Here is a 24,833-nt window from a genome sequence, read left to right on the forward strand (position 1 = left end):
GTTATTACAAAACATTGAGTGTAGTTCCCTCTGCTATGCAGTAGGTTCTCTGCTGACTATCTGTTTTATATATAATAGTGTGTATTTTAATCCCAGACTCTTAATTTATCCCTCCCCTCCCCTCCCCTTTGGTAACCATAAATTTCTATGCCTATGAGTCTGTTTTGTAAATAAGTTCATTTGTATCCTTCTTTTAATCCCTCATATAAGGAATATAATATGATGTTTGTCTTTCTCTGTCTGGCTTACTTCATTTAGTGTGATACTATTTAGGATTAAAACAAGCATTAACATAACCAAATACTATATGGCTTAGATTTAATATTCGATAAAAATTTAAAATATGTAGACAACATTCAGACAATGTTTGCTTTTGAATGGACATACAAAGGGCAGGAGAGGGAGTAAACATTTATAATGTTATTTATATAATTCCAAAATCTGTGTATGAGTTGGGGAATTATTAAGGAAAAATATGTTCAATAATAAAAGAATGTGGAATAGGATGAGATAATTTGAATATTATGAGGCCAAACAAAACAATAGCCAGTATGTACTACAGTGAGAAGAAATGATCTGCTTGAACGAAGGTTTTGAACTTTTCACTTACTTGCTTTATTTAAATTATTACAAGTAGCATCTGTGCCCATACTAAAATCCTTTTCATCCAGTGCATCACAACAGTATAAAGTATAGAGACCACCCAAGGTATTTTTGCCCCAGAAACTAGAAAAGTGAAAGGGTCTTACTTGAAAGTGCTCCATAATTTACACAGGAATATTTTTGTTCTTTTTAATAGATTTCATAATGAAATAAACTATTGCAATCCATCACAGTTTCTGTCCTTCCCCACTTGAAAACTTTGTTTATCCTCAGACATCTCTTTATCATTCTTACCATAAAAATAGCCTTAGAAATTGTGAAATCTAGGAAGGGGCTCTAAAACCCAGCAAACAATTTTTTCCTGGCAATGAAAACCCCCTTCTTACTTATGCAAGAAGATCTTGTTAACCGGTTGCCATTTTTCATCTATAAGCTTAGAGAAAAAATTCCCTGCAGTGAGTTGCTCTATTTATAATCATTCACAAAAACACATTAAGATCCAACAAGTTAATGTTGATTGCTCACTCCCAAACTGTTTTTGAAACATGTTTCTACTCGTTGGATTGGACTGTAATATGACATCCAATATTAGATGATGCATTTGGCAAGATTCGTGGCAGGCATTGGTAATGGGAATTTTTTCTTTCAATATGTTTATTTCAATAGATTTATGAAATGTTCAGAGGCAGAAAAAGAATGATAATGGATCGATTTCTAGTGAAATAAACCCACTAGCAGTGTTTCTAGGGCCCTTGCTCTTTGTGAACACATTCTAGGAGATATTTGCTTATGCATACACTTTGTATAGTTCATATATATTAAATGTCACCAGAAGATTCTGAACACATTGCATTTACACTAAACTCATACATATATGTTTTAATATATTCTTTTGTTGTTATTTTGTTATTTATTAACTTGAAGAGGTCTAGACTGGAATTCAAGAATATTAGAATCTTAATCCCAGTTCCTGCAGTCTAGAAGAGGAATGCATATTTTAGTGTAACCATCTATGAAATGGGGATACCAAAACCAACCTTCTAAATACCCAAAGTGTATGACTTTAATGACGTCCTGGGACACATTTTCATCCTGACACTCAGGTGACCAGGCCATGGAGCAGAAAATTGAAGCTTAATTACTTTTTTTTTTTTCCCCTGGGTTTTCCAGTCATCCATCTGGTCCAGTAGAGCCTGAAGCCACACTGAAATCAGTCAGTCTGTCTCAGACAAGCAGAAAAATGATATGAGTCTCCATGGGTCCCTGAACCCTCCAATTTACTCATTACCAAAATCATCAAGTTTATCTATGCATGCACGCACACACACACACACACACACACACACACAAGCCTCAGGATACCTCTTACTGATCTCACATGAGGTCTTCATTCTGTTCTTTGACCTTGCATCCCTTATTCTTCAAATTTTACATACTCTTCTTAATTCTTTTTTATTTTAAATTTATTTGTAAATTGAAAGATAATTGTTTTAAAGAATTGTGTTAGTTCTGCCAAGCATCAATGTGAATCAGCCATAGCTCTTCTTAACTCTTACCAGTGTATTGCTTATCCTGCCCCTGGTCCTGGCTACTTCTCCTCAGACTCCTGGTATTAATTTCATGAGAACCCCTCTACTTTTCATAGGCAGAGGGTGATGGAAAAGCTGGAACTAAGGAGCTGAGGATCAATGGAAGGACCCAGCAATGCCAGGACCTACAGCAATGGTGGGCCCTATCACAGGCTGCACCAGGATCTCTTCAGCCGCTCTGTTCCTATTGGTCAGGATGCTGACTCTTTGAGTGATAAACTCACCTTGAGTAATAAGCTCATTCTTACCCTCAAATTCTAAAATCTTACATGTCTCAGGTCACATCTCTTTCCATTTTTCTCTTCTCGAAAACACTGTTCTGCTCCCGTTCTGTCACCCAATTCTTCATTAGGTCAGCCTCAAATTATAGATTTATTCCTCTGATTTAAAATTCTCTCCTTTGTTAAAATACCAAGGGGAGTCCATGGATTTCTACACTGTTAGTACACAAGCCCCACACTTGCAAAGCTTGTGAGTATCATCTTTGTTTTGTGGTCAGGAAGAGCATAGGGTCTCATTTATAGATTAAGTGATCATGGCAAGAGTAGACAGTAAGTAGCTGGTGCTAGTTGCATCTGATGGAAGGAGTGATGCTGACCCAGCACCTTGAAGAAAAAGACAGGGCAGAAGACCAAGATCAATGAGGTCTCTGTGTCATAGCCTTGCATCTGTGGCTATTGCTTGCCACCCTATGCTTTTGCTCTAAGGACAAAAGTAAGGACAGAACTCAGAATGCCTTAAGGAAGATTGGTTACCCAATAGAAAGTCTGTACATGTAAAAATTATGCCAGAATTTTAGAGAAGTTCACGTTGCCTCAAGAATCCTAAAAGAGTAACAGAAATTATCTGTGATGTTGTCAAAAGAGGATCTGCCAAAGCAGATAATCTTGGGCTTTGATATGACACTAAATAGATCTTCCTTCAAAGGGAGAGGTGCCTCACAGGTCATAATATTATTGAGAACTGTAAGCTGGTTACAGATGGATGTCAGAAAATGTTATTGCAGCTCAAGGAAAAAGACAGTACTATCAAAGTTGATCTTGTTCTTACCATAGAAGAAAAGTACCCTTTTATGGTAGAATGGTATGCTAAGTCACATAGTCTCCTTGTCAAATAATGTTTATTTTATCAAAAGCTAAATTTAAAAGAATTGTGGAAGAAATTGATGCTATGCTAAAGGAAGGATATAAAAATTTATTTGAGAAACTCTAACCACACAGTATCCCTATGTTCATATTTTTGGTTGATAATGGTGATGTACTAGAGGATGTTATCCATCAAGCTCATGGTTATCATCTAAATGTCAAAGTAGCGTTCATTCTTAGATTTAGATGAAAATGTTCTCAAAGGACTTAAAGGAGAATTAACTTATATTTACCAAACAAGATGATACCTTGAGAACACAGGATATTTCAATCAGTTAGAAAACAACAGTAGTTTAACTCTGCTGAGAGACACCCGAGGAGACTTAAGAATGGCAGGAGGAGTAGCCAGTGTTGAACACATCCTAAAAATTGGATATCTAAATGATGGGCTAGTTGAGCTTTTAGAAAAAGTATTCTTTAGTGAAAGATAAACCACTGGAGATGGCCAGCTCTGTCTTACTGAGGATTCTGTAAACAGGCATTCTGCAGGAAGACCTCTCTCCTGTGGAAGCAGCTGATACACGATCTGCTATCTCTTCATCTTGCTCAGAGACTCAACTACGATATATTCTTGCTCCTGAAATCTTCCCTTTACATTACTTAAGTATTTTCAGACATGTTGAATCTATCAACTGGAAACTTCTTTTCTTCACCTCTTTCAATAGTTTCCACTTTTTTTTAACAGATTTTGAAAAATCTCAAAGACAAAATCAGAAAAATAACTCCCTAGTTTTCCAAAGTGGATTTTTTATAGTTCAATTTTTTATTTATTATTTTTAATTGAAAGATAATTGCTTTGCAGTGTTACATTCGTTTCTACTAAACATCAACATGAATCAGCCATAGGTTTGCCCATGCCCCCTTCCCACTTAAACATCCTGTAGGTCAATTTTATTGCACATTTTTTGAGATCTTTTTACACTTGCAAAGTTTTCAGAAGGCCAAAATGGTCAAATAATTTACATCATTTTAAATATTGCCATTTTTGCAAGTTGGATGTATCATGCTGATGATATTAACATCTCCTGAAATTGTATTAGGCTTGGTTCTTTTGTTTGGAGAAAATCAATATTGACCAGAAAGGATGCGCACTCTGTATTTGATGAAAAAAACTATTGTTGTCCACATGTCACTGATCATTACAAGCATTCTATATTGACTTACTGATAATAAACAAAAAATAGAAAATCTTCTCTTAAATACCCATTTCTCTCAACGTGATAGAACTTGTTAAACCATTTGTATCTTATCATAATTGAATTTATCACATCTTTTCTTGATAGCAGATTTTGAAGAGAAAAGTAATAGAGGCATTGGGACTTCCTTGGTGGTCCAGTGGTGAAGACTCTGCACTTCTAATGCAGGGGCGTGGGTTCATTCCCTTACTGGGGAGCTAAGATCCCACATACCATGCAGCAAAAAGTTAAAGAAAGGAAGAAATAGAGGCATCAAGCCCTAAAAAGTAGGAAGTAAAGGAGATACCATATTGAACAACAACAACAACAAAAATAAACTCTAAGGTTATTCAGAACAAACTGCCTTCTTCATAATTTTACCTAAGCCCAGGCTTGGTTCCAGTTTCTTTTTAGGTGGTTTTTGCTATTGTCAATAAACTCCTAGCTTAATGGCTTAAACATTAAAACTCAGTGTGAAAAAGTACCCAGTCTGTTGTCATCTATAGATCTTAGCATCTTGTCTAGAACAAAAAGCCGTCAAGATCACATGCACAGGGTCACAGAACTATATTGGAGACAAGAGCATCACCTTGACCTAAACAAACTCAAAATAGCTATATCCAAAACCAGCCGAACCTTGGGGAAAATCCCAAGTGGAGTAGCTGTGACGCTGTCCTGGGAGCAGTCCCCAGAAAGCCCTGACTTCCAGCTCTACTGAAAGGCCGGGTAACACGCCTTTGTCTGCACCTGCAGCTGCCATTGGCAACTAGAGAGAAATTAAGGAAGGGTCAGGCCATGGCGACTTTCAATGCTTGTTTTATTTTGTTTTGGCTTTGTCTACTTGTTTGGGTCTTGACATGTAAGAAAGCATTCAACTGGGAGAATCACATATGCCAATGTTTTAAATAAACGAGTATAATGTCTTTTTACTGATTATAACCATATACTACTGTAGCTATTTTACTTTACATTATAGGCATGTTATCAAATACAGACATGGAGAGACTGCCAAGAAGTGGAACTCTTCTGCCAAAGATGGAAAACTAAACAAAAAGAATTGATAGGTCTATTTCAGAAGCCATATGTGCTTCTGGAATTGCTACCATCCACTTAAAGGGGTAGGTTTGTCTCTGAGTGGATCAAAAGGATTCACCCCGCAGCTAGCAAGGCCTGTAACCACAGGGGTCTGATAATTCACTGTAGACGTGGTTCAGTTTTCATACTCAAACCAGAATGCCATCTTACCCACAAGCACAAATTACTTTGTTCACTCTCACAAGTTCCACCAAGGTCTTCAAAGTCCTGTTGGCATCTTCTCTTGACTGAGGCCCCCATAACACACCTAGGCTTTCCTTCTCTCCCATTCTTTCAGCTTATCTGTGGGGCAGACATGAAAACAGTCACACCACACTTTCTGTGGCTGGAGAAACTGCTCCTGGCATTTTCCTTCCCTTTTTCCTGCTTTAACTGGCTCTAATCATAGCACTTCCCTGTGGTACAGATGAGCCTGTTTGCAAGGCAGGAATAGACACGCAGACATAGGGAATGGATGTGCAGACATGGGGGTGGGGGGTGGGGTGAATTGGGAGATGAGATTAGCGAATGTTCACTGCTATGTGTAAAGCAGATAGCTAGTGGGAACCTGCCATGCCAAGCCGAGAGGTCAGCTTGGCGCTCGTGGTGACCGAGACAGCTGGGATGAGGAGTGGAGTGGAAGGGAGGACCAAGAAGGAGGAATACATGTGCACATATCGCTGATTCACTTCACCGTACAGCAGAAATACAATAATACAACATTGTAGAGCAACTATATTCCGATTTAAAAACGAAGAGCAAAACCTTCCCTGTTAGACACATCTTCAGCTCTCACTTTATTTTGGGACATTCTGAGGTGTGCTGCAGAGTACTTTGATGATATTACTTGAAATGTTCGTTAATATCCCTTTTTTCGTAATAATTAGACTCAATTGAAGGGCAAGAAGAGACAATAAATTTTCCAATATCTTCTTCCTTTGACAGCTCCATGGATGCCCAGCGAAACAAACAGTTCACCCTCCCCAGATGCAGGTTCAGCACTTCCTGGTGAGCACTTAGGGGAGACTTAGGGTCAGGGAAGGTATTAGTCTGCTTTATTTGGGAAGAGGTGGAAAAGAACTGATACAAAGCCAATCTCAGGTTTTAAAAGTGCATCTTGATGCAAAAGACAGTGAAAATGAAAACGAAAATGAATGAAGGCAAAATTCTTCTCAGGCACTCAAAAAAGTTAGAGACCAAGTCATAGATTTGCCTCTATTTTATTTCAAGATGCATTTGGGGGCCAAATAAATCCATTAAAATGTATTTTAAGCTTTAATTTTCCATTGTAAAATGGAATGATTTGTCGACATGGATTTGTCTACTCAACTGTTGCACAGGAATTTTTAATAACCTTATCAAACACATTAGAATGGGGAGACCTCTAATAACCTGGGACACTAGAGATAAACTTCTCTCCGTGACCCCAGCCTCAGACCGTTTCCCATAATCATTTTCTCCTGGAGACTCTTTAGCAGATGTTATTTTATTGTATGTACTGTATGTTTCTCTTTTTTTCTTTAAATCCATAGGAAGCTTTACTCCTTTGGTAATTATTAGATCCTAGGATACTAATCTTGCATAGATTGGTCCTTAATAAACTCTGCATATAATATTAGTATTTTAGGAGCATTTGAGCCATTCAGATGAGTTCTTTCTAAAGCAAGTGAAGTCCAATCATCATTTTACACCTCTTGGCCAGATGGAAATGGCCCTTAGGATTAGTTCAGATATTCCCTCTGTATCCCTAGGTGACATCTTCACCAGCACAACCAGAGCATCTTCAGAAGTTCCCACAACTGCCAATGTATCTACTAAAAATAATCACATTCATATCACTGGTGAGTCATTTACCTTTTTTTTAAATTTTATGTTTTATTTGCTCTACAAATATTTATTGTATGCCTATCATTTGTCAGGCACTGTGACAGCTGTTGAGTATTGAAAACACTGGCTTCCTGAGGAGTATAATCTATTATAGATGATACATAGTAAATAAATAATTATGCAGTTAAATTTATTTGTGACAAATCCTATGATATGGTGCAAGATGTCGTCAGAGTCTAACAGAAAGATCTGATTGTAATTGGGGAACTAGAAAGGATTCTCTGGGGATACATTTAAAATAAAATCTGGAATGAGTAAGAATTAGCCAGGTGAAAAGTACTGAGAAATATTTCAACTTTATGAAAGTATAGTCTGATGGTTGAAACAAAGAGTATTCCTATAATTCAACTAATAAAAGTTTGTCAATGCTAAATATAATCCTTGTTTTTTATCATAAGAGGTCAAGGTTTTCAATAAAGTTAGGACCCTCCCAATGCAGACCTTGATTGTAAATTCAAGGCATAATCAACTCTTTAACTTCAGAAGGCATTCACTTAACTGGTGAACTCTACCTGGGGCTTCAGTTTATTCCATACTGAAGCTCATCTAGCCCTCAGTCACTGGTGCATCATCCATGCTGCACGCAACGTGGCCGTGGAGCTGCAGACCGGCACCTACCGACGTCTGCAGCCGTCGGTGCCTTAAAGGACTGCCCGGGACTTCCCTGGTGCCTCAGTGGTAAAGAAGCCACCTGCCTATGCAGGAGACAGGTTCCGTTCCTAGTCCAATATCCCACATGCCACAGGGCAGCACGGCCGTGAACCACAGTTATTTCCGCCTGTGCTGCAGAGCTGGGGAGTCGCGGCTGCTGACTCCCGATGTGGAACCGCCCACGCGCTGCAGGTACCCCAGCCTGCAGGCCCGAGTCTGCGCTGGAGAAGCCACTGCGGCGGGCAGCCTGCCCACCGCGGCGAGGAGGAGCCCGCGCTCCTGGCGACCAGAGAAAAAGCCGGGCAGCAACAAAGACCCAGCGCAGCCGAAATAAACAAACAAAACTGCTTAAAAAGGAAAAGAACTACATACTTGAGGAATTTGGGAAGATTGGAGCTCTACTTTCCCACCAGGACATTGCTGAAGCCAATGGCCTCATTTTCTATATTTGGTTGGGATAAAATTAGTAAGCATTGATAGAAGATCTATCTAAAACCTGTTGTTCTTTCATTTCTCAAAAACTTTGGAGGTAAAATGTTGTAGTCCACCATGTTGCCAGTGTGGAGTAAGTCCTGACTTCACTGAGACAGAACTGTGTGTAGTCCTAAATTGGTTTCCTGGGTAATTGTTTCCTTTGTGATCATGATGCTCTAGTACTTTGAACTACTGTGAACTCTGGCCGCTGTGCATCAGTGAGCCACAGGTTACTTAGTGGAGGGCTGTGTGAGCTTCCGGGGCACCGTCAGCATCGGCCTGACAAAACTGAGGTGACCCGAGCGCCAGGAAGACCTCCGATCCCTGGGTATGTGTTGTGAGAGGGAACATCTTCAGCACCGATGATCAGTGTGATGACAGAATCACATGGCTGCCGTCCAAACTATGTAAAATATAAAAAAGATTTGGTAACAACTATTTTAAATCTAGATTTTTTGGCTTGTGTGTGTTTTATTTTTTTGAGACTTCACTTAATGAAAAGCACTGTAATAAACCTGAAGCAATCAAATAAATTTAAAAAGTCTACACACGGTTTATAATCTAGTTAAAATAATGAAAATACTTTTATTAATAATAAGAAAGAAAAATGCACTTTTGCCCAAATGATTTCTGTAATCTGAAGAGGTAAAGATCTATCTATAATGTATAAGGAATTTCACTGTAGTGTTATTAGAAATAAGAAAAGCCTGGAAGCAATTTAACCATCCAACATTCAGTTCCGTTCAGTCGCTCAGTCGTGTCTGACTCTTTGCGACCCCATGAACCGCAGCACGCCAGGCCTCCCTGTCCATCACCAGCTCCCAGAGTTTACTCAAACTCATGTCCATCGAGTCGGTGATGCCATCCACCATCTCATCCTCTGTCGTTCCCTTCTCCCCCTGCCCCAATCCCTCCCAGCATATATTGCACTCATCTCACACGCCAGTAAAGTAATGCTCAAGCCAGGCTTCAGCAATATGTGAACCGTGAACTTCCAGATGTTCAAGGTGGTTTTAGAAAAGGCAGAGGAACCAGAGATCAAATTGCCAACATCTGCTGGATCATCCAAAAAGCAAGAGAGTTCCAGAAAAACATCCAATATTAAGGCCAATTAAATAAACTACAGTAGATCCATATATTGGGGAACCATCCAGTCATTTAATCAAATGAGGTAAACTTCTATGCACTTCTGTGAAAAATATTCCAAGAATTTTTTTAAGAGAAAGAAGCCAAGAACAGAACAGTATGTGCAGCATGCCCCCATTTGTAATATGAAGGGATATATATTCATGGTACCTATATTTGTTTATATTTGCATTAAAAATTTCTGATGGGAATTAACTATTAAATAGTTAATGTAATTGACTATTAAAAGTTACAACCTCTAGTGTGGGTAGCTGGCATCTGAAGAAGTAAGGATATTTCCCTTTTATTGTAGTTTATATTTCTGTACTGTTTGAATTTTTAACATGAGCATAAAACACTTTTTAAAACAAAAAAATTAAGTAACTATACAATTATAAACATTCCCTTTTATTCTCTGCCAGGCAGAACCAGACAATATGATTTCCTAAGAGAGTTCGTTTACTTAATTTTTCCTTCATGTTACAGAAAAAGTAAAACAGTCCAGAAAATTGTATTTATATTGCCTCTGGCCTTCTCAGCTTTGTACTTTCAGACCTTTAGAATGTTATAATGTCTTTTACTTTTTCTTCCTCCTCCTAACACGCTAATATTTCACAAAGCATTTTAATGACTCCTTAAAGAATAAGAATTTAAAGATAGACCAGTATCTCACACATAAAACTTTTACTTTACTAGAGTGAATTTGGAAAACAGATTTACAGATTATCAGTTTTGTGTGTTCATTCTTTTTTTAATTTTTTATTTTATATCAGAGTATAGCCAATTAACAATGTGATAGTTTCAGGTGGACTGCAAAGGGATTCAGCCGTACATATACAAGTGTCCACTCTCCCCCAAACTCCTCTCCTCTTATAAATCACATTTCATTGGCCACCTTGTGCCAGGAATTGTCCAGGGCCTTGAGAAAGTGAAAGAAAAGAAAAGATTAGGTCTGGAACTTTGTAACATGAAAGGCATTCATATGAAAAAGAAATGCAATTGTATAAATGAAAAAACGATAGGAGAACAAGTCATAGAAATGATCCGAGCATGATTGTGATCAATGAACACCCCATGGTTCTTGGAAATGCATGTTGCAGGTAAGCAAACTAATTCAATTCATCCTGCTTCCCAGGTGCCAAACTTTGGTGTTAAAGTTCATCTGTCATTATGCCCTTTTCAGGTATTGTGATCAGTAAGCCCAAAGATGGAATGTCCTGGCCGGTGATCGTGGCAGCTTTGCTATCCCCCTGTCTCGTGTTGTTCGGTCTTGGAGTGAGAAAGTGGTGTCAGTACCAAAAAGAAATGTGAGTACAGTCCTGAGACATGCAGGAGCAGTTACTTTTCCAGCAGAAAATATTCACTCAACACTTTAAATATCAGTCCTAGATAGTAGTGTTTCTCTCCGATGTAACTGAGGAAATAGGGCTTGGAGAAGCTCAGAGAGGCTGCCCAGCTCCCCAGTACCACACAGTTGGAATGAGATGCACAACTTCTGACGCGGTGCCCCCTACCGGTTCAGAATGGAGCACTCACTGGATGGAACAAGTCAGCAGGCACGAAATGAGAATGGGGGCTCACATCACCTCAAAACCGAAACTGATCTTTCTTTTTAATCTTCATTATTCTTTTCATCTTCATGCATCTCTGAACTGCCTGGGCCCAGGTGGGCCTAGATACTCAAGTGTGAAATTGAGTAAGAAAGGTAATTTTAAGAAATTTCCAGCTGCTTTTCAGCAAAATGGGCTTTTACTGCCCTTATCCTTTCTCCCCAAGGGGAAAAGAGAGCAGTGGGTTACCTCCTTTTTGTCTTATTGAAATAGTTTCCAGGACTCGCCTTCCTCCACTGAGAAGTCTGAAATGGTGTGGGAGGTTAAACCTCACTTTTCTGACTTGGCTCCTTTGGGTCGGTCTGGTTCAGGCCATGCTTAGAGGAGATCTTCAGGATGCACAGAGCTGATCCTCCACATAACTTACTTCTGCTGTCTCAGATGATATTGACTGTGTGGCCTGCCTTCTGCTCACTGTATCCTTGAAGACTCTATAGCCACGTGCAGGGGATGTTTCATGGTGAACAAAATACCAAACCATGAGTCAGAAACTCTGGACTTTTGTTCAAGTACTATACTTTGGCCACCATGTGACCTTAAGAAATTCCTAATTCCCCAGAAAAAGCAGAATTGCAAACTTCTTAGAATGCTATCCACCTTTTGATAAATATTGTCACCACTAAAGCACCAGAAAACCAGGTAATAGGTGTTAGGGATTTTTATATTAAAATGAGAAAACGGGAATCTGAAAATCTGAATTGATTTCTTTTTGTTCTATATTCAAATGTCTGTGTTATATAGAGATGGAAGACAATCCCCCTCCATTTTCTCAGTATCTCTCCTTCTCTCTCCCCCTAAGGAGAAATTAAGGTACTGTGGGTTGATAGACAAGGGGTAGAGGTTTTTGAGTCTGCCCACAGATGTGCCTCTATTTCCTGATAACGAGAGCTGGACCATTTGTACAGATAAATCCCACACTCACCTTACACTTATGCACTTCAGACAAAGAGATCAATTGTGCAAACACAGACCAGTACTTTCTTTACACAGAGATGACTCTAAGGGTGCTCACTGATACAAACAGAAAGGATGCGGGTGCCATCCATCAACTCAGGGACTCAGGCGAGTTCACTTCCCACCCCAGCCTTCCCCCGGTTCACGCACAATGAGTGTGTGGTGAGGCCTGGGGGTCAGTTTAGCAAAGGGACTCAGAAAAACTGCCATCTTTGATCCCAGAATTTGAAATTTTTTTCTCTGGAGGAATGCATTAACCCACATGAGAGAAACACTTCCCCTATTAGGAGGCAGTTGCCATGGAGAGTGCAAGTTCTGTTTAACAGGCTTGACTTGCTGGTCTGCTCCTCTTAAACAAGTTGCTTAAAACCTCTAAGCCTCAGTTTTATCCATGGAATGGTGGCAATAATATTCAATTCCTAAATGCAGATTATATAACTCTATGATAAAAATGGTTTACAAATTATAAAATATCACAAAAATATTAATTAATGATACTAACAGGACTAGCAAGCAGGTTATGCCAGGAAAAAAAACTGAGAGATCCAGGGAAGCATGCCTCTTTCACTTTCTCTTTTTGCTTCTAAAAATATATCATGCATACATGCATCACCCCTGACATTCTCAGCCTTGAATGAGCAATGTTTTGTCCCTAGCATGGAAAGACCTCCGCCTTTCAAGCCGCCTCCACCGCCCATCAAGTACACTTGCATTCAGGAGTCCATTGGAAGTGATGTGCCTTGTCATGAGCTGGAGACACTCTAGTCCTCTGAGGCTTTGACGCACAACAAAATTCTGCTAGAATCCTGTCGAAAAAGTAGATGTCGTGCTTTGTTAATATAATCGCCCTCTAGCCAAGCCTCTTCTGCAGCTGAAATGGATATCAGAAGTGCATGACCTGTTTTCCCCAAAGCTCACCCTCTTTCATCTGCATATGCCGGAAATTTAAACAAGACTGACAGGCGATGTGAAGTGTTCACCCAGTGCAGTCTACAAGGATTTTCTTGCCTGTGTAAGAAGTGCAAAGTAGGCTGCTGCATTAAAAAAAAAAAAAAAAAGGCTTGCAGTGTTTTATTTTTCACTTTTAATTCCCTGAGGTGATGACAAGGGTTTTAAACTTATGTCCATACCAGATCTGCTCTTTGGGGCAGCTGCCAACATTCTAAACTATTAGCCAAAATTATGTTCATCTCTGAGGGAGGGTTTCCCAGGTGACTCAGAGATAAAGAATCCGCCTGCCAATGCAGGATACACAGGAGACGTGGGTTCAGTCCTTGGGTCAGGAAGTACCCTGGAGAAGACAATGGTAACCAACTCCAGTATTCTTGCCTGGAAAATCCAGATAATGCACAGAGGAGCCTGGCAGGTCACATGGGGTCACAAAGAGTCAGACACAACAGAGCACCTGGGGTATATTGCATTCCCCGGGAAAATTATAAGATGAAAATGTGAAAGTCTCAATGAGAGTTCCATATAATGGGAAAGTACAGTTAGTCTTTGTACTGAAATCCAGTTGTTTATTTTCACTGAAGGAAAACCGAATACCTTGCATAAGCACCCCAGTTCCAATCTTCCTTCACTCGTCCTCCCATCATGCTCAGCCCAGGCTCCTGCCTCTAGGATGAGGAAAGAGCATAGGGATAACAAGCCAACAACCAGATATCTGGCAGCTAAAACAGTCAGGGTATAAAATTTAAGGAGCTATTCACACTCAGAGTCATAGACTTGCACTATCTTGTGAGTGAGTACCAGTCGCAGGCCTGCTATAACCAAGAAGATAACTGCAGAAATGACCAGAGTATGCCTTCTGAGGTTAGGTCATAAACTACTTTGTAGCTTCTGCCTTGATCTCTCCTTGATCACCTGCTCTGGAAGAAGCCAATTGCCATGCTCTGAGGACCCTCAAGCAACCCTACCAAGAGGTCCACCTGTCAAGGAATGCAGACCTCCTGCAGCAAGTAGCAGGCAGCCAGACTTGGTTGAGCGAGGTCGTTAAGCCCATCCTCCAGCCCCCACTCAAGTCTTTAGGTAACTGCAACCTCACTGGATGTTTTGGCAGCGACTTCATGAGAGTCAGAGCTACCCAATTAAACCTCATCTGAATTTCTGACCTGCAGACACTGTGAGATAGTAAATACGTATTGTTTAATAAGTTTGGGTTCCCAGGTAGCTCAGTGGTAAAGAATCTGCCTGCCAAGCAGGAGACCCAGTTTCAATCTCTAGGTTGGGAAGATCCCCTGGAAGAGAAAATGGCAACTCACTCCAGTATTCTTGCCTGGGAAATCCCATGGACAGAGTAGCCTAGCAGGCTACAGTCTATGGGATTGCAAAAGAGTCAGATACAACTTGTTAACTAAACAACAACATAATGTATCACAGAATAATAGATAACTAATACAGTCCAATAAATGGAGAAATAAACTAATGTTTGCCTGCCTTAATTACCCTCAATTTCTCATTAGGTCTCAAGAAAGAAGACTAACTTCATACATACATATGTGACTATTGCTTCATGAGTAGTTATTTTTAATACAACTTAATCACCAGTGATTTGAGTAAAAGTCATTATGGTTTTATTTTTACTATTCAATTAGGAGACATGAATACAAGCAGTAGAAATATTGGGGTAAAAAGTGGCAGAGTTGGGGGATGTTTAGATCGTTTTGGAAAAGGGATAGACAGTTGTACAGTACAATGTAAGTCACGCGGTTTTCAGTCTATCATATAACAAGTGTGTTATGCTGTTTCTGTCTTAGCCACCTCTTTGAAATATTCTCTTCTGGTTTTATTATAAATAAGTTCTAGTCAACATTTGTAAATTCATCTCCAGCTTGAATAGAGTGAACAGTTGCTTATTCATGGAGGGATACTCATTCTGTGATTTAGAGGAATTTTTCTGCAAAACAGAAGGACTCGCGATGTTTTTCAAGCAGTGTTACGATCTTGACCTCCCTCACTTGACTAAAAGGACACTTTCACCTGCACCTTAAAGTTTTAAGTTCAGAGAGCCTGTCTCAAACCAGCAACTCCTCTCTCTACAAGTGGGTTTGGTTCTGTCTCACTGGAGAAGTAGCAACTTTGCACCCTAATCCCTAAGATTTCTGAATGCCTTCATTATTGACTTAATTTTCACTAAGAAGAAGCCATACATAAGCCTTTTAATTACTCATTTCCAAAGCATGGTGTGTTAGATAACGTTGTTGTTCAGAAATATTCATTTCTTTACTCACCTGCATCATGAGCACATCTTGACCTTGGGCCTGGCCATACGACTTGCTTTGGACAATGGAATATCACGGACCTGACTAGCCCAAGGCTTGAAAGGTGCTTGTGTGGCTGGACTCACTCTCTTGTTCTCTGCCACAATCATAAAAAGAAGATTTTCAGGGTAGCCTGTTAGCTCCAAGAAGATAGGAGATTCACAGATTAGAGCAGAAACACTCAAATCAGGCCCAGTTGAGATCAACCAATCTCCAACCTAACTCAAATGTGCATTATTAAAGAGTGTGATGGTTACACATCATTATTATAGCAAAAGTTAATCTATACACATAAGTCCAGAATGCTCGGAAGGATTGGGGGCAGGAGGAGAAGGGGATGACAGAGGATGAGATGGCTGGATGGCATCACCGACTCGATGGACATGGGTTTGGGTAGACTCTGGGAGTTGGTGATGGACAGGGAGCCCTGGTGTGCTGTGATTCATGGGGTCGCAAAGAGCTGGACACGACTGAGTGACTGAACTGAACTGAGGCATGTTTTAGGTCTTACTCAGGTACTGGAGTGAGAGATAAAGTCAAACTTAATTCAATCAAAGTAATCATTTTCCTTGATTCAGCATAAGCTTTGTTTTAGCTAATGAACATATGGTTGGCTTGACCAAGTTAACTTTGCAGTGTAGATTTTTAAAATCATAAAATATATGATCATTTTGGGCATTAGAGGTCATACTATAAAGAGTTATGGAGTATGTGAAATAGACTTCCCAAGGTCACATAATTAAAAGTGATAAAGCCAAAATGATGAGCCAGCTCTCTGAATTCCAGTCCAGAATGTGATCAGTCTCCATTATATCATGATATTTAATTTCTTTGGTATCTCCTTTTACTATAGACAAGAACTATTTTCCGTGCACTTAAGTAAATATTGATTTTTTTTCTAATGCCCAGGTAGTATATTCTGAACATTGTTGACAGAAAAAAAAGAAAGTAGAAATAATTGGCCCCTGGGGTAAGATGGCCAGGAAAGTGTGCAAAAAAAAAAGAAAAAGAAATGAGTAGGAAATGAAAAGAGGTCTACGGCCATACCACCCTGAACACGCCCGATCTCGCCTGATCTCGGAGGCTAAGCAGGGTCGGGCCTGGTTAGTACTTAGATGGGAAGTGAAAAGAGAAAAGAAAGTAATCAAGATCAGAAGCTGGAAAGAAGTTTAAAGAAACTACCAAGGCTGGAGATCATGGAAAAGACCTTGTTTCAGAGGCTCTGAGCAGGGAGAGAGGTTCTTGAAGGCAGCCCTCTCGGCACTCTGACTTAGGAGACTGATTTGGGCTTGAATTTGAAGCTTGAATCTGCAGAGACACAGAAACTTTGTTCTTTGAGAGTCGACAGACGTAGCCTGAGTTTTTGATGGCAGCAACCATGGCTGTGTCCACCAGCTGAAGCGTGAGTGTCCGGCAGAGACATCTGAAACGGTGAGCAGAAGTTACCACGATGGGAGGAAAAGACATTACCTGGCAGAAATGAGCTGAGGGTCCAGCCAAAACCACATGGTAAAATGATGGGAACAGAACACTTTATTTCTCAACTTTTTTTTCTGGATTCTCTGACTGCTAACAAGGCTGAATGCCAGGAAGCCAGGAAGATGCAACTAGACAGCAAAAGGACATGACTTTAGGTCAGGACCGGGGAACACTTTTGAAATTACCCTTAAACACGGCCCAGTGCTTCTCTGATGGGTCTAGGCATCGGCCGGGTGCAAATTAACAAAGGAATGAGAACAATATAATCTAAGTTTTTCTCCTCAACCAGCATCTTCATACTCTCCTAACCTGAATGAGCAGGGAGGCCTGGCGTGCTGCGATTCATGGGGTCGCAAAGAGTTGGATATGACTGAGCAACTGAACTGAACTGAAGCTGAATGAGCAAACTGACAAAGAACGTAACCAAAGTTATTGTGGTTCCATCGCTCAGTCGTGTCTGACTCCTTGTGACCCCATGGGAGCCTGGCATGCTGCAGTCCATGGGGCTGCAAAGAGTCAGACACAACTGAGCGACTGTTGGTTTGCTCACTCAGATCCCTCATGTTAGCCCAAAGGCTCTGTGGGATTGTGATTATAAGGAGCAGCACTGAGGGAAATAAAGGGGAAGAGTAACAAACCCAAGGTGACCACATAGAGAAGAGAACACAGATCAGGCCTCCTCTAGCTACCCTTGGTAAATACCTGGAATGTGTCTGCCCAGAGTTCTGTCGGACGACTCCCATTTACCGTCCAAAAAAGTCATACCCCCAAACGAAGCTGATCGTGGCGTTAAAGCCATTCACCTATCACCAGAAAATACTCAGAGGCACTGGGAAGGCAGAGTGAAGTGGACGGAACAACAGTCATATGAGTTGTGAAAGGAAATTTGATGGTGGACCGTGAACCGTGTAAAGAGTTAACATCTCTCAGGCATGTGAAACTATATGAAACCGTAGCAGTGGATTCTTGTTGTAATACATTGGTCAAAACCCATGGAAGGTACAACATCAAGGGTGAAACTTAATGTAAAGTTTGGACTTAGGGTTATAATTATATGTCTGTATAGGTTCACTGATTGTAACAAATATACTGCTGATGTAGGATGTTGATGAGAGGGGAAGACTGTGATAGGGAGGGGCAGAGGTAAGATGAGGAGTCTGTATTTTTCACTCAAATTTTGCTGTGAACTTAAAAGTTCTCTAAAAAATAAAATCTATTAAAAAAAAGTTAATTTCTCTGTTCTGTACTTTCTCTCTTGAAGACATAAATATATGAATGGGAAGAGAAATGGGAAGAGAATAAAGACTGAATGGGAAGAGAAATGAGAATTTGAGGGTTTTATCTATGGTGGAACCATTTTTGTACCACTAGTTTGGGATCAGCATAATTCCACTCTTATAAGTCATTGGGTTGAATTGGGTTTTTCATATACATAAAGCTGTTGTACTGATCCAAAAGGACATACTCTGATGCCTAACAGATCTGAACGTCACTTAACTATAAACAGGACACTATTTCTGTGGCCAGTTAATGGAAACGTGTGACAAGCACCACGCCTGAGTAGCCCTGTGGATGGCCAGTTTAGGGTCTGGATATTTCACACTCAAGTAAGTGATATAAAAAATTCCTTAGGAACCACTCCAGTGGTTCAGCGAGTGTAGAGTTTAGTGGGAGAAACAGATTCTAAAGAAATAAATACAGTATAGTGTGATACATCTGAAAATAAAAGCATATACAAAGAAGAGAAAAGAATAAAGAAGAGGGTGTTATTTCAGGGACAGAGTGTGAAAAGTACTTTTTAAAGGCTTCAGAGAGGAGAGGGTTGACAGAGCAAAGGCACTTCAGTAGAGACCTTGACATCTGAGACATAGTGATGGGACTTGAACCCTTACCTAAGGATTATACCAGGAATGCAAGGAGGGCTCACTGATAGAAAATCTCCTAACTTACCGTATAAATAAGGCTTAGGAGGAGGGAAGATGTAGGATTAACTTCCACAGATACTTTAAAAGTCTGTGGCAAAATTCAACAACTATTTCTAATAAAAACTCTTGAGAAAATGAGATATTTTCCTAACTCCATATATACATAATATATCTATGCATATCTATATCTCTCCATTTATATATAGCTATATTTATGTAATACATATATAGACTATTGTTATAATGTACAATGTATTGTATAATGTATAATGTTACTATAAGTTAAATATAGTAATAACACAGTAACAGTATAAGTATATATTATTATACAGTTAAATATATACACACATATACTATAGTATATATACTAATATATATAGTAATAGTATATATTACTATATAGTTAAAATATATATACATATATTATAGTACATATACATATACACATGTCCTATGCCACTGTTATATATGTACTACTGTAACTATGTTTGTGTATGAATATATATATATATATTTCCAGATGCAATGAGAGGAAAATGGATAAATTTGACTGCTTAAAGAAAAATGATTTGCAGAGAATAAAGGGGCGTGAAAAGGCAAATGATATACTGGGTGAAAATATCCACAACATATATCACAAATAAAGAATGATAAAGAATTTGCAAAATGATAAAGAACTTACAAATAGTGAGGATAATAAAGCTGAAAAATTCTGTGGGAAAAAAAATGGGTCAAACATATGACACCAATGATTCACAAAAAAAGATATGAAAATAACACTTGAACACTTGAAAAAAATTTCAAATCCATTCATATTAAAAGAAATGCAAATTAAAACTTCATTGAGATGTTATTTCTTCCCATTCACTTGTCAAGAATTTGAGAAGTTTGACAACACACTCTGTTGTCAAGGCAGTGGGGAAGCAGACACTCTCCTGTGTTGCTGAAGTGAATGCAAAATGGAACAACCACTGTGGAGAGGAACTGACAATATCAAACCAAACTACATATTAATTTATCTTAGACTTAGCAGTTTCTCTTTAAGAATTTGTCCTGAAGCTCAGCTTCCATCAATATCAAACTATACATACACAAGATTATTCTTGGCAGCATTATTTGTTATTGCCAAGTACTAAAAAACTATCTAAATGTCCAAACAGGAGATTGATAGGATAAACGATAGTAAATACAAAAAAATGGAAACTGTACAGCTGTAAAATCAAGGAAGAAAATCTCTGTTGACTAATAGGAAGTGATTTCCAGGAGACATCATTAAGGGAAAAAGCAAAGAGTACATAATTGCTACCTTTGTGTAAGAAAGAAGGAAAAATAAGGGGGGAATGTGTCTATATAAATATGTATACATACAATTTGTATATTAATATTATGATATCCACCTGGCCCTGTTGGTGGTGGTAATTTTGATTGTGCATGTGTTGTAAGTAGCTATGCACACCTGTCTTTCCCACATTTGTCTTCTGAATGAACCAAGAAGCAAAGGTATTCTAGTAGCACATCTGACACTCAGATCTTGTTCACTATAATTTCATGCTGAAAGGAATCAGAACTTTCAGAGAAATGTTTGCTTAAGGGCAAAATAGATGTAATGTATCATTGGAATGTCTTATGTCAGAAAATAACACATTCCAAAAAAATGTCGGGGGGTATATTAGAAGGATGCGGGAATCAGCTTGAAGTCTCCTACTTGTTCAATCTAGGACAATTTGAATGCCAATATAACTAAGTATACTAATGAATTAGAAGCCACTGAAAAAGGTAAGAATTCATAAATCCTTACCACAGATATACAGGAAGAGAGATCTGGAGAGACAGGAGGAAGGGAGGGAGGGAGGAAGGGGAAAGAGAGAGCTTTTGCCTACAGTAGGATGCTGAGAAACTGATTGGTAGATGCAGAAGTGCTGGAGTTGGAAAGTCATTACTTTGTAATCATTATAGCAAAGATCAAATCAGGCTAGATTCACTGACAAATACTAAATAAGGAGGAAATTTTCGTGACAATCAAGGTATTTGCATGGTCTCAAAAAATGCTATCCCTGAAGTATGCTTATTAGTTACAAGAGAGGAAAAAGAAACAGTAATTATGTAGTGGAGAAATTAAACAATTTGACCAGTGATCAAAGTTAACTTCAGTGAGGGACAGATGGACATCTGCTCCTTCAGATTTCATACCCTGAGGGGGACACAGTATTCCCTTTGCAGCATTAAGGCAGAGAATGAATAAGCTGAATCCAGTCACAAAGCAACATCAGAGAGACACAAAATGAGAACTGTCTGAAGGCCAAAAAAGGGGCTTTAAAAATATCCCCGAATATGAGTACCGCGCTAACCGATTGCGCCACTGGATGGGGAATACATGTAACTCCATGGGTGATTCATGTCAATGTATGACAAAACCCACTGCAATGTTGTGAAGTAATTAGCCTCCAACTAATAAAAATAAATGGAAAAAAAAAAGAAAACTGAAAAAAAAAAAAATATCCCAGAATAAAGGTTAAAAGACATGGCAATTCATTGCCGCCAGGTGGCGCTAGTGGTAAAGAACCCGCCTGCCAATGCAGGAAACGTAAGAGACCGAGGATAAAGATCCCCTGGAGAAGGGCATGGAAACCCGCTCCAGTATTCTTGCCTGGAGAACCCCGTGGACAGAGGAGCCTGGTGGGCTACAGTCCATAGGGTCGCACAGAGTTGGACACGCCTGAGCGACTGAGCATGCACACGCAACTCTAGCCTGGATCCCTTTCTGGAGGGGTTAAAGCTACAAAGGAAATCTGGCAAATCAGAGCTGACATTTGCCAGGTCAGCTGACAAAATTGGAATATGGGCAGAAGACTAGATAAAAGTATCAATAACTCTGGTTATGTAAGAGACTATTCCTATTCACAGGAAATACACACTGACGTATTTAGGGTAAACTGCCATAATGTATACATAACTTTCTCCCAAGTGGGTACGTGCCTATGTGTGCATGTATCCATGGATACATGCATGCATATGTACATATACATGCAGAGAGAGAGAAAAGCAGATGATAAAAATGTTAACAACAGATGAATCTAGGTAAAGGGGATATGTGGGGATTTTTTTTTTTTACTCTTTTTATTTTTGCAAACATTTTTTAAGTTTGAATATACTTCCAAATATAAAGTTTTAAGAAAAAAGTGCTTAAGTAAGACCCTAATAAATATTCAGACACGACTGAAGTGACTTAGCGCACATAAACAATGCTTAATTTGACTCAAAACTAGCCTATTTTTTCAAACATGGCAATCCTTAGACAGTACAACGAGATGCAAAGATCTGTTTATTCGAGGGAGTTTTCCTTCTCGAGTCCTGGTGTTACTTAATCTCAAAGCTCAGGCAAATATCAATGAGGGTTCATCCTGCAAATTCAGTGTTTTTGTTGCATTTCTGGGCTTGCTTACTCTGCCTTAGGTACTGGCTGGGACCCACCAAAACTTCAATTTTTCTTTCTTAAGGAAATGAATAGAATTCTTTGATTTCCTTAGAACTCCGGGGCAAGCTTTTCCTCTCACCACTAAACCACTTTATATCAAAGGAGACTAAGCTGTCCCTCCCAAATTCACCCTGAAGAATTCAACCAAAGAGAGAAGCTTTGGTTCCCACTCAAACCCTTGGGCCGGGTTTCCTGTCGAGGCCTCGGCAGAAATCGCGGGGACAGCTCACAGTCAAGGCGGCCCCGTGGCCAGACGCCGCACGCAGGCTCCGCTCAGCCTTCCTGCCGCGGGCTCCCCGCAGAAGCCCCTTCCCCTCCTGCTCCTGGAGACCCTCACTGACGTCTCCACGTCTGCAGTAAGCGGCGGGACCACTGTGTGTTTAGTCAATAAATACTTAAAGATACTCTGTGTCGCCGAGACCAAACCTTCTGGTCTGTGGTGCTGCTTTGGGGCAGGTTCACTCGGAACTCGCAGCTACGGAAACGCAGGGTGAGCTCCGTGGGTCGGACCGTCCTCGGGCGCGAGGTTACTCGGCGCAGCTCAGACCCCGAGCGAGGGCGCGGCCTGGGGCAAGTGACGCTCAGTTACAGGCGGCCCGGGTCAGTGACAGGAGGAGGCACACGAGTGACGAGGGAGAAGAAAAACGTCAGCCGAGCAGAGAACTGAGCTGAACGAGGGGCAGACTCGGTCTGGTGGGCCGCGATGGTGGGGCTTTTTTACTCCACGTCTCACACCATCCACTTGAAAAATACGCTCTTCCAAACGTTCTTATTGTGGAAGGCCAGTCATGTTAGAGGAAACCAGAGCCTCAATCAGGGTAGTTTGCTGATGCTTTAGAGTAAACAGGTTTCTGGGCCAGTTTTAAAGTTTCTCTTTGGTGTAATCAGATTATCCACAGGTGCAGAGAAAAAGCCAGATCCAGGGAACCAGTAAAAACTAAAATAAGTATACAGGGGGAGCGGAGGGGCGTGGATGAGGAGACGTTTGTCAAAGGGCACAAGCTTCCAGTTACAAGAGGTGTAGGTTCTTGAGAATCTAAAGGACAGCAGGGTGTTTATGCTGTGCACGCTAGGTCATGTCAGCCGCGTCCGACTCTATGACCCCATGGACCGTAGCCCCCCACGCTCCTCTGTCCATAGGGTTCCCCAGGCAAGGATACTAGAGTGGGCTGCCATGCCCTCCTCCAGGGGATCTTCCCAACCCAAAGACTGAACCCTCATGTCTTACACCTCCTGCATTGGCAGGATTCTTTATCACTAGCGCTGCCTGGGAAGTCCAGTTTATGTAGTACTATATAGCAATTTCATGTTTGAAAGTTGCTAAAAGAACTGATGTTAAATTTTCTCACCATAACAACAACAACAAAAAGTAATTACGTGAGGCAAGGGATCTATTAACTAATCTTATTGTAGTGAACATTTTCCAACATACATATGTATCAAGTCTGGACATCTTAGTTAGTTAGTGTTAGTCACTCAGTTGTGCCCGACTCTTTGCGACCCCGTGGACTGCAGCCCACCAGGCTCCTCTGTCCATGAGATTTTCCAGGCAAGGATACTGGAATGGATTGCCATTTCCTTCTCCACTGTACATCTTAAACTTACACAATATTATTTGTTAATTATATCTCAGTAAAACTGGAAGAAGAAGAAGAAAATAAAAATAAATAAAGCACCAGTTAGCCAGGTGAGAATCCATGGTCTGAACAGGTCTCAGCAGGTCAAAGAATAGTCATGGGAATTCTGCGAGTGAAGCTTTTTCCTGATAAAGAGCAAAGAGTTAAGTCTTAGGTAGGAATTTTTGGTCCTCTCTTACTTTAAGGACATAGTCCTTCCTGTTTCTAATGGCCAGAGAAATTCGGCCTATGTCACTGATTCTCAACTTGCTGTTGCTCCATGTTGCCCAAGGTTTGGGCAGATGGATACTATTTCCAGTTTTGTCTGAAAATCCACGCACAGTCGTCTACCTTGCTGAACTGGATCAGAGCATGAGTGAACCAAGAATCTTTGCTTTGTCTAATAAGATTCTCGATGCCTTTCCCTTAGACCTGAGACTCTCATGTTAGGGGTCATGAATGCCCATTGATATGGATGTGTGCCGGAGGGATTCAAAGTTACCGGAGAGACTAGATCATCAGTTTTATTCAACTGTAATAGATAAACAACAAAATTTGTTTTTTATTCAAATATAGTTGGTTTACAATGTTGTCTTAGTTTTGGGTATATAACAAAGTTATTCAGTTATGTATATATATATATTCTTTTTTGTATTCTTTTCCATTATGGTTTATTACAAGATATTGAATATATTTCCCTGTGCTATACAATGGGACCTTGTTGTTCATCCGTTCTATCTGTAATAGTTTACATCCGCTAATCCTAAACTCCCAATCCATCCCTCCACCAC

At 40.0% G+C, this 24,833-nt stretch overlaps 1 protein-coding gene and 1 pseudogene across 2 annotated transcripts in view; both read left to right on the forward strand.

Annotated features, from left to right (window-relative positions):
- The window catches only part of CD96 (CD96 molecule), a 90,536-nt gene extending 76,037 nt beyond the window's left edge, over window positions 1–14,499 (forward strand). Inside the window, exons 10-13 of one of the 2 annotated variants that reach the window (XM_043449004.1) lie at window positions 6,532–6,594; window positions 7,338–7,427; window positions 10,907–11,030; window positions 12,944–14,499. In XM_043449004.1, the coding sequence (XP_043304939.1) occupies window positions 6,532–6,594; window positions 7,338–7,427; window positions 10,907–11,030; window positions 12,944–13,052 (386 nt within the window). In that variant the 3' untranslated portion in view covers window positions 13,053–14,499. The remainder of the gene's footprint in view (window positions 1–6,531; window positions 6,595–7,337; window positions 7,428–10,906; window positions 11,031–12,943) is intronic. The other variant, XM_043449003.1, reaches the window with a different exon arrangement.
- LOC122428865 lies at window positions 2,802–3,811 on the forward strand (annotated as a pseudogene).
- Window positions 14,500–24,833: the final 10,334 nt, after the last annotated feature.

The sequence above is a fragment of the Cervus canadensis genome, chromosome 27 (assembly GCF_019320065.1).
Source record: "Cervus canadensis isolate Bull #8, Minnesota chromosome 27, ASM1932006v1, whole genome shotgun sequence".
Classification (NCBI taxonomy): Eukaryota; Metazoa; Chordata; class Mammalia; order Artiodactyla; family Cervidae; genus Cervus; species Cervus canadensis.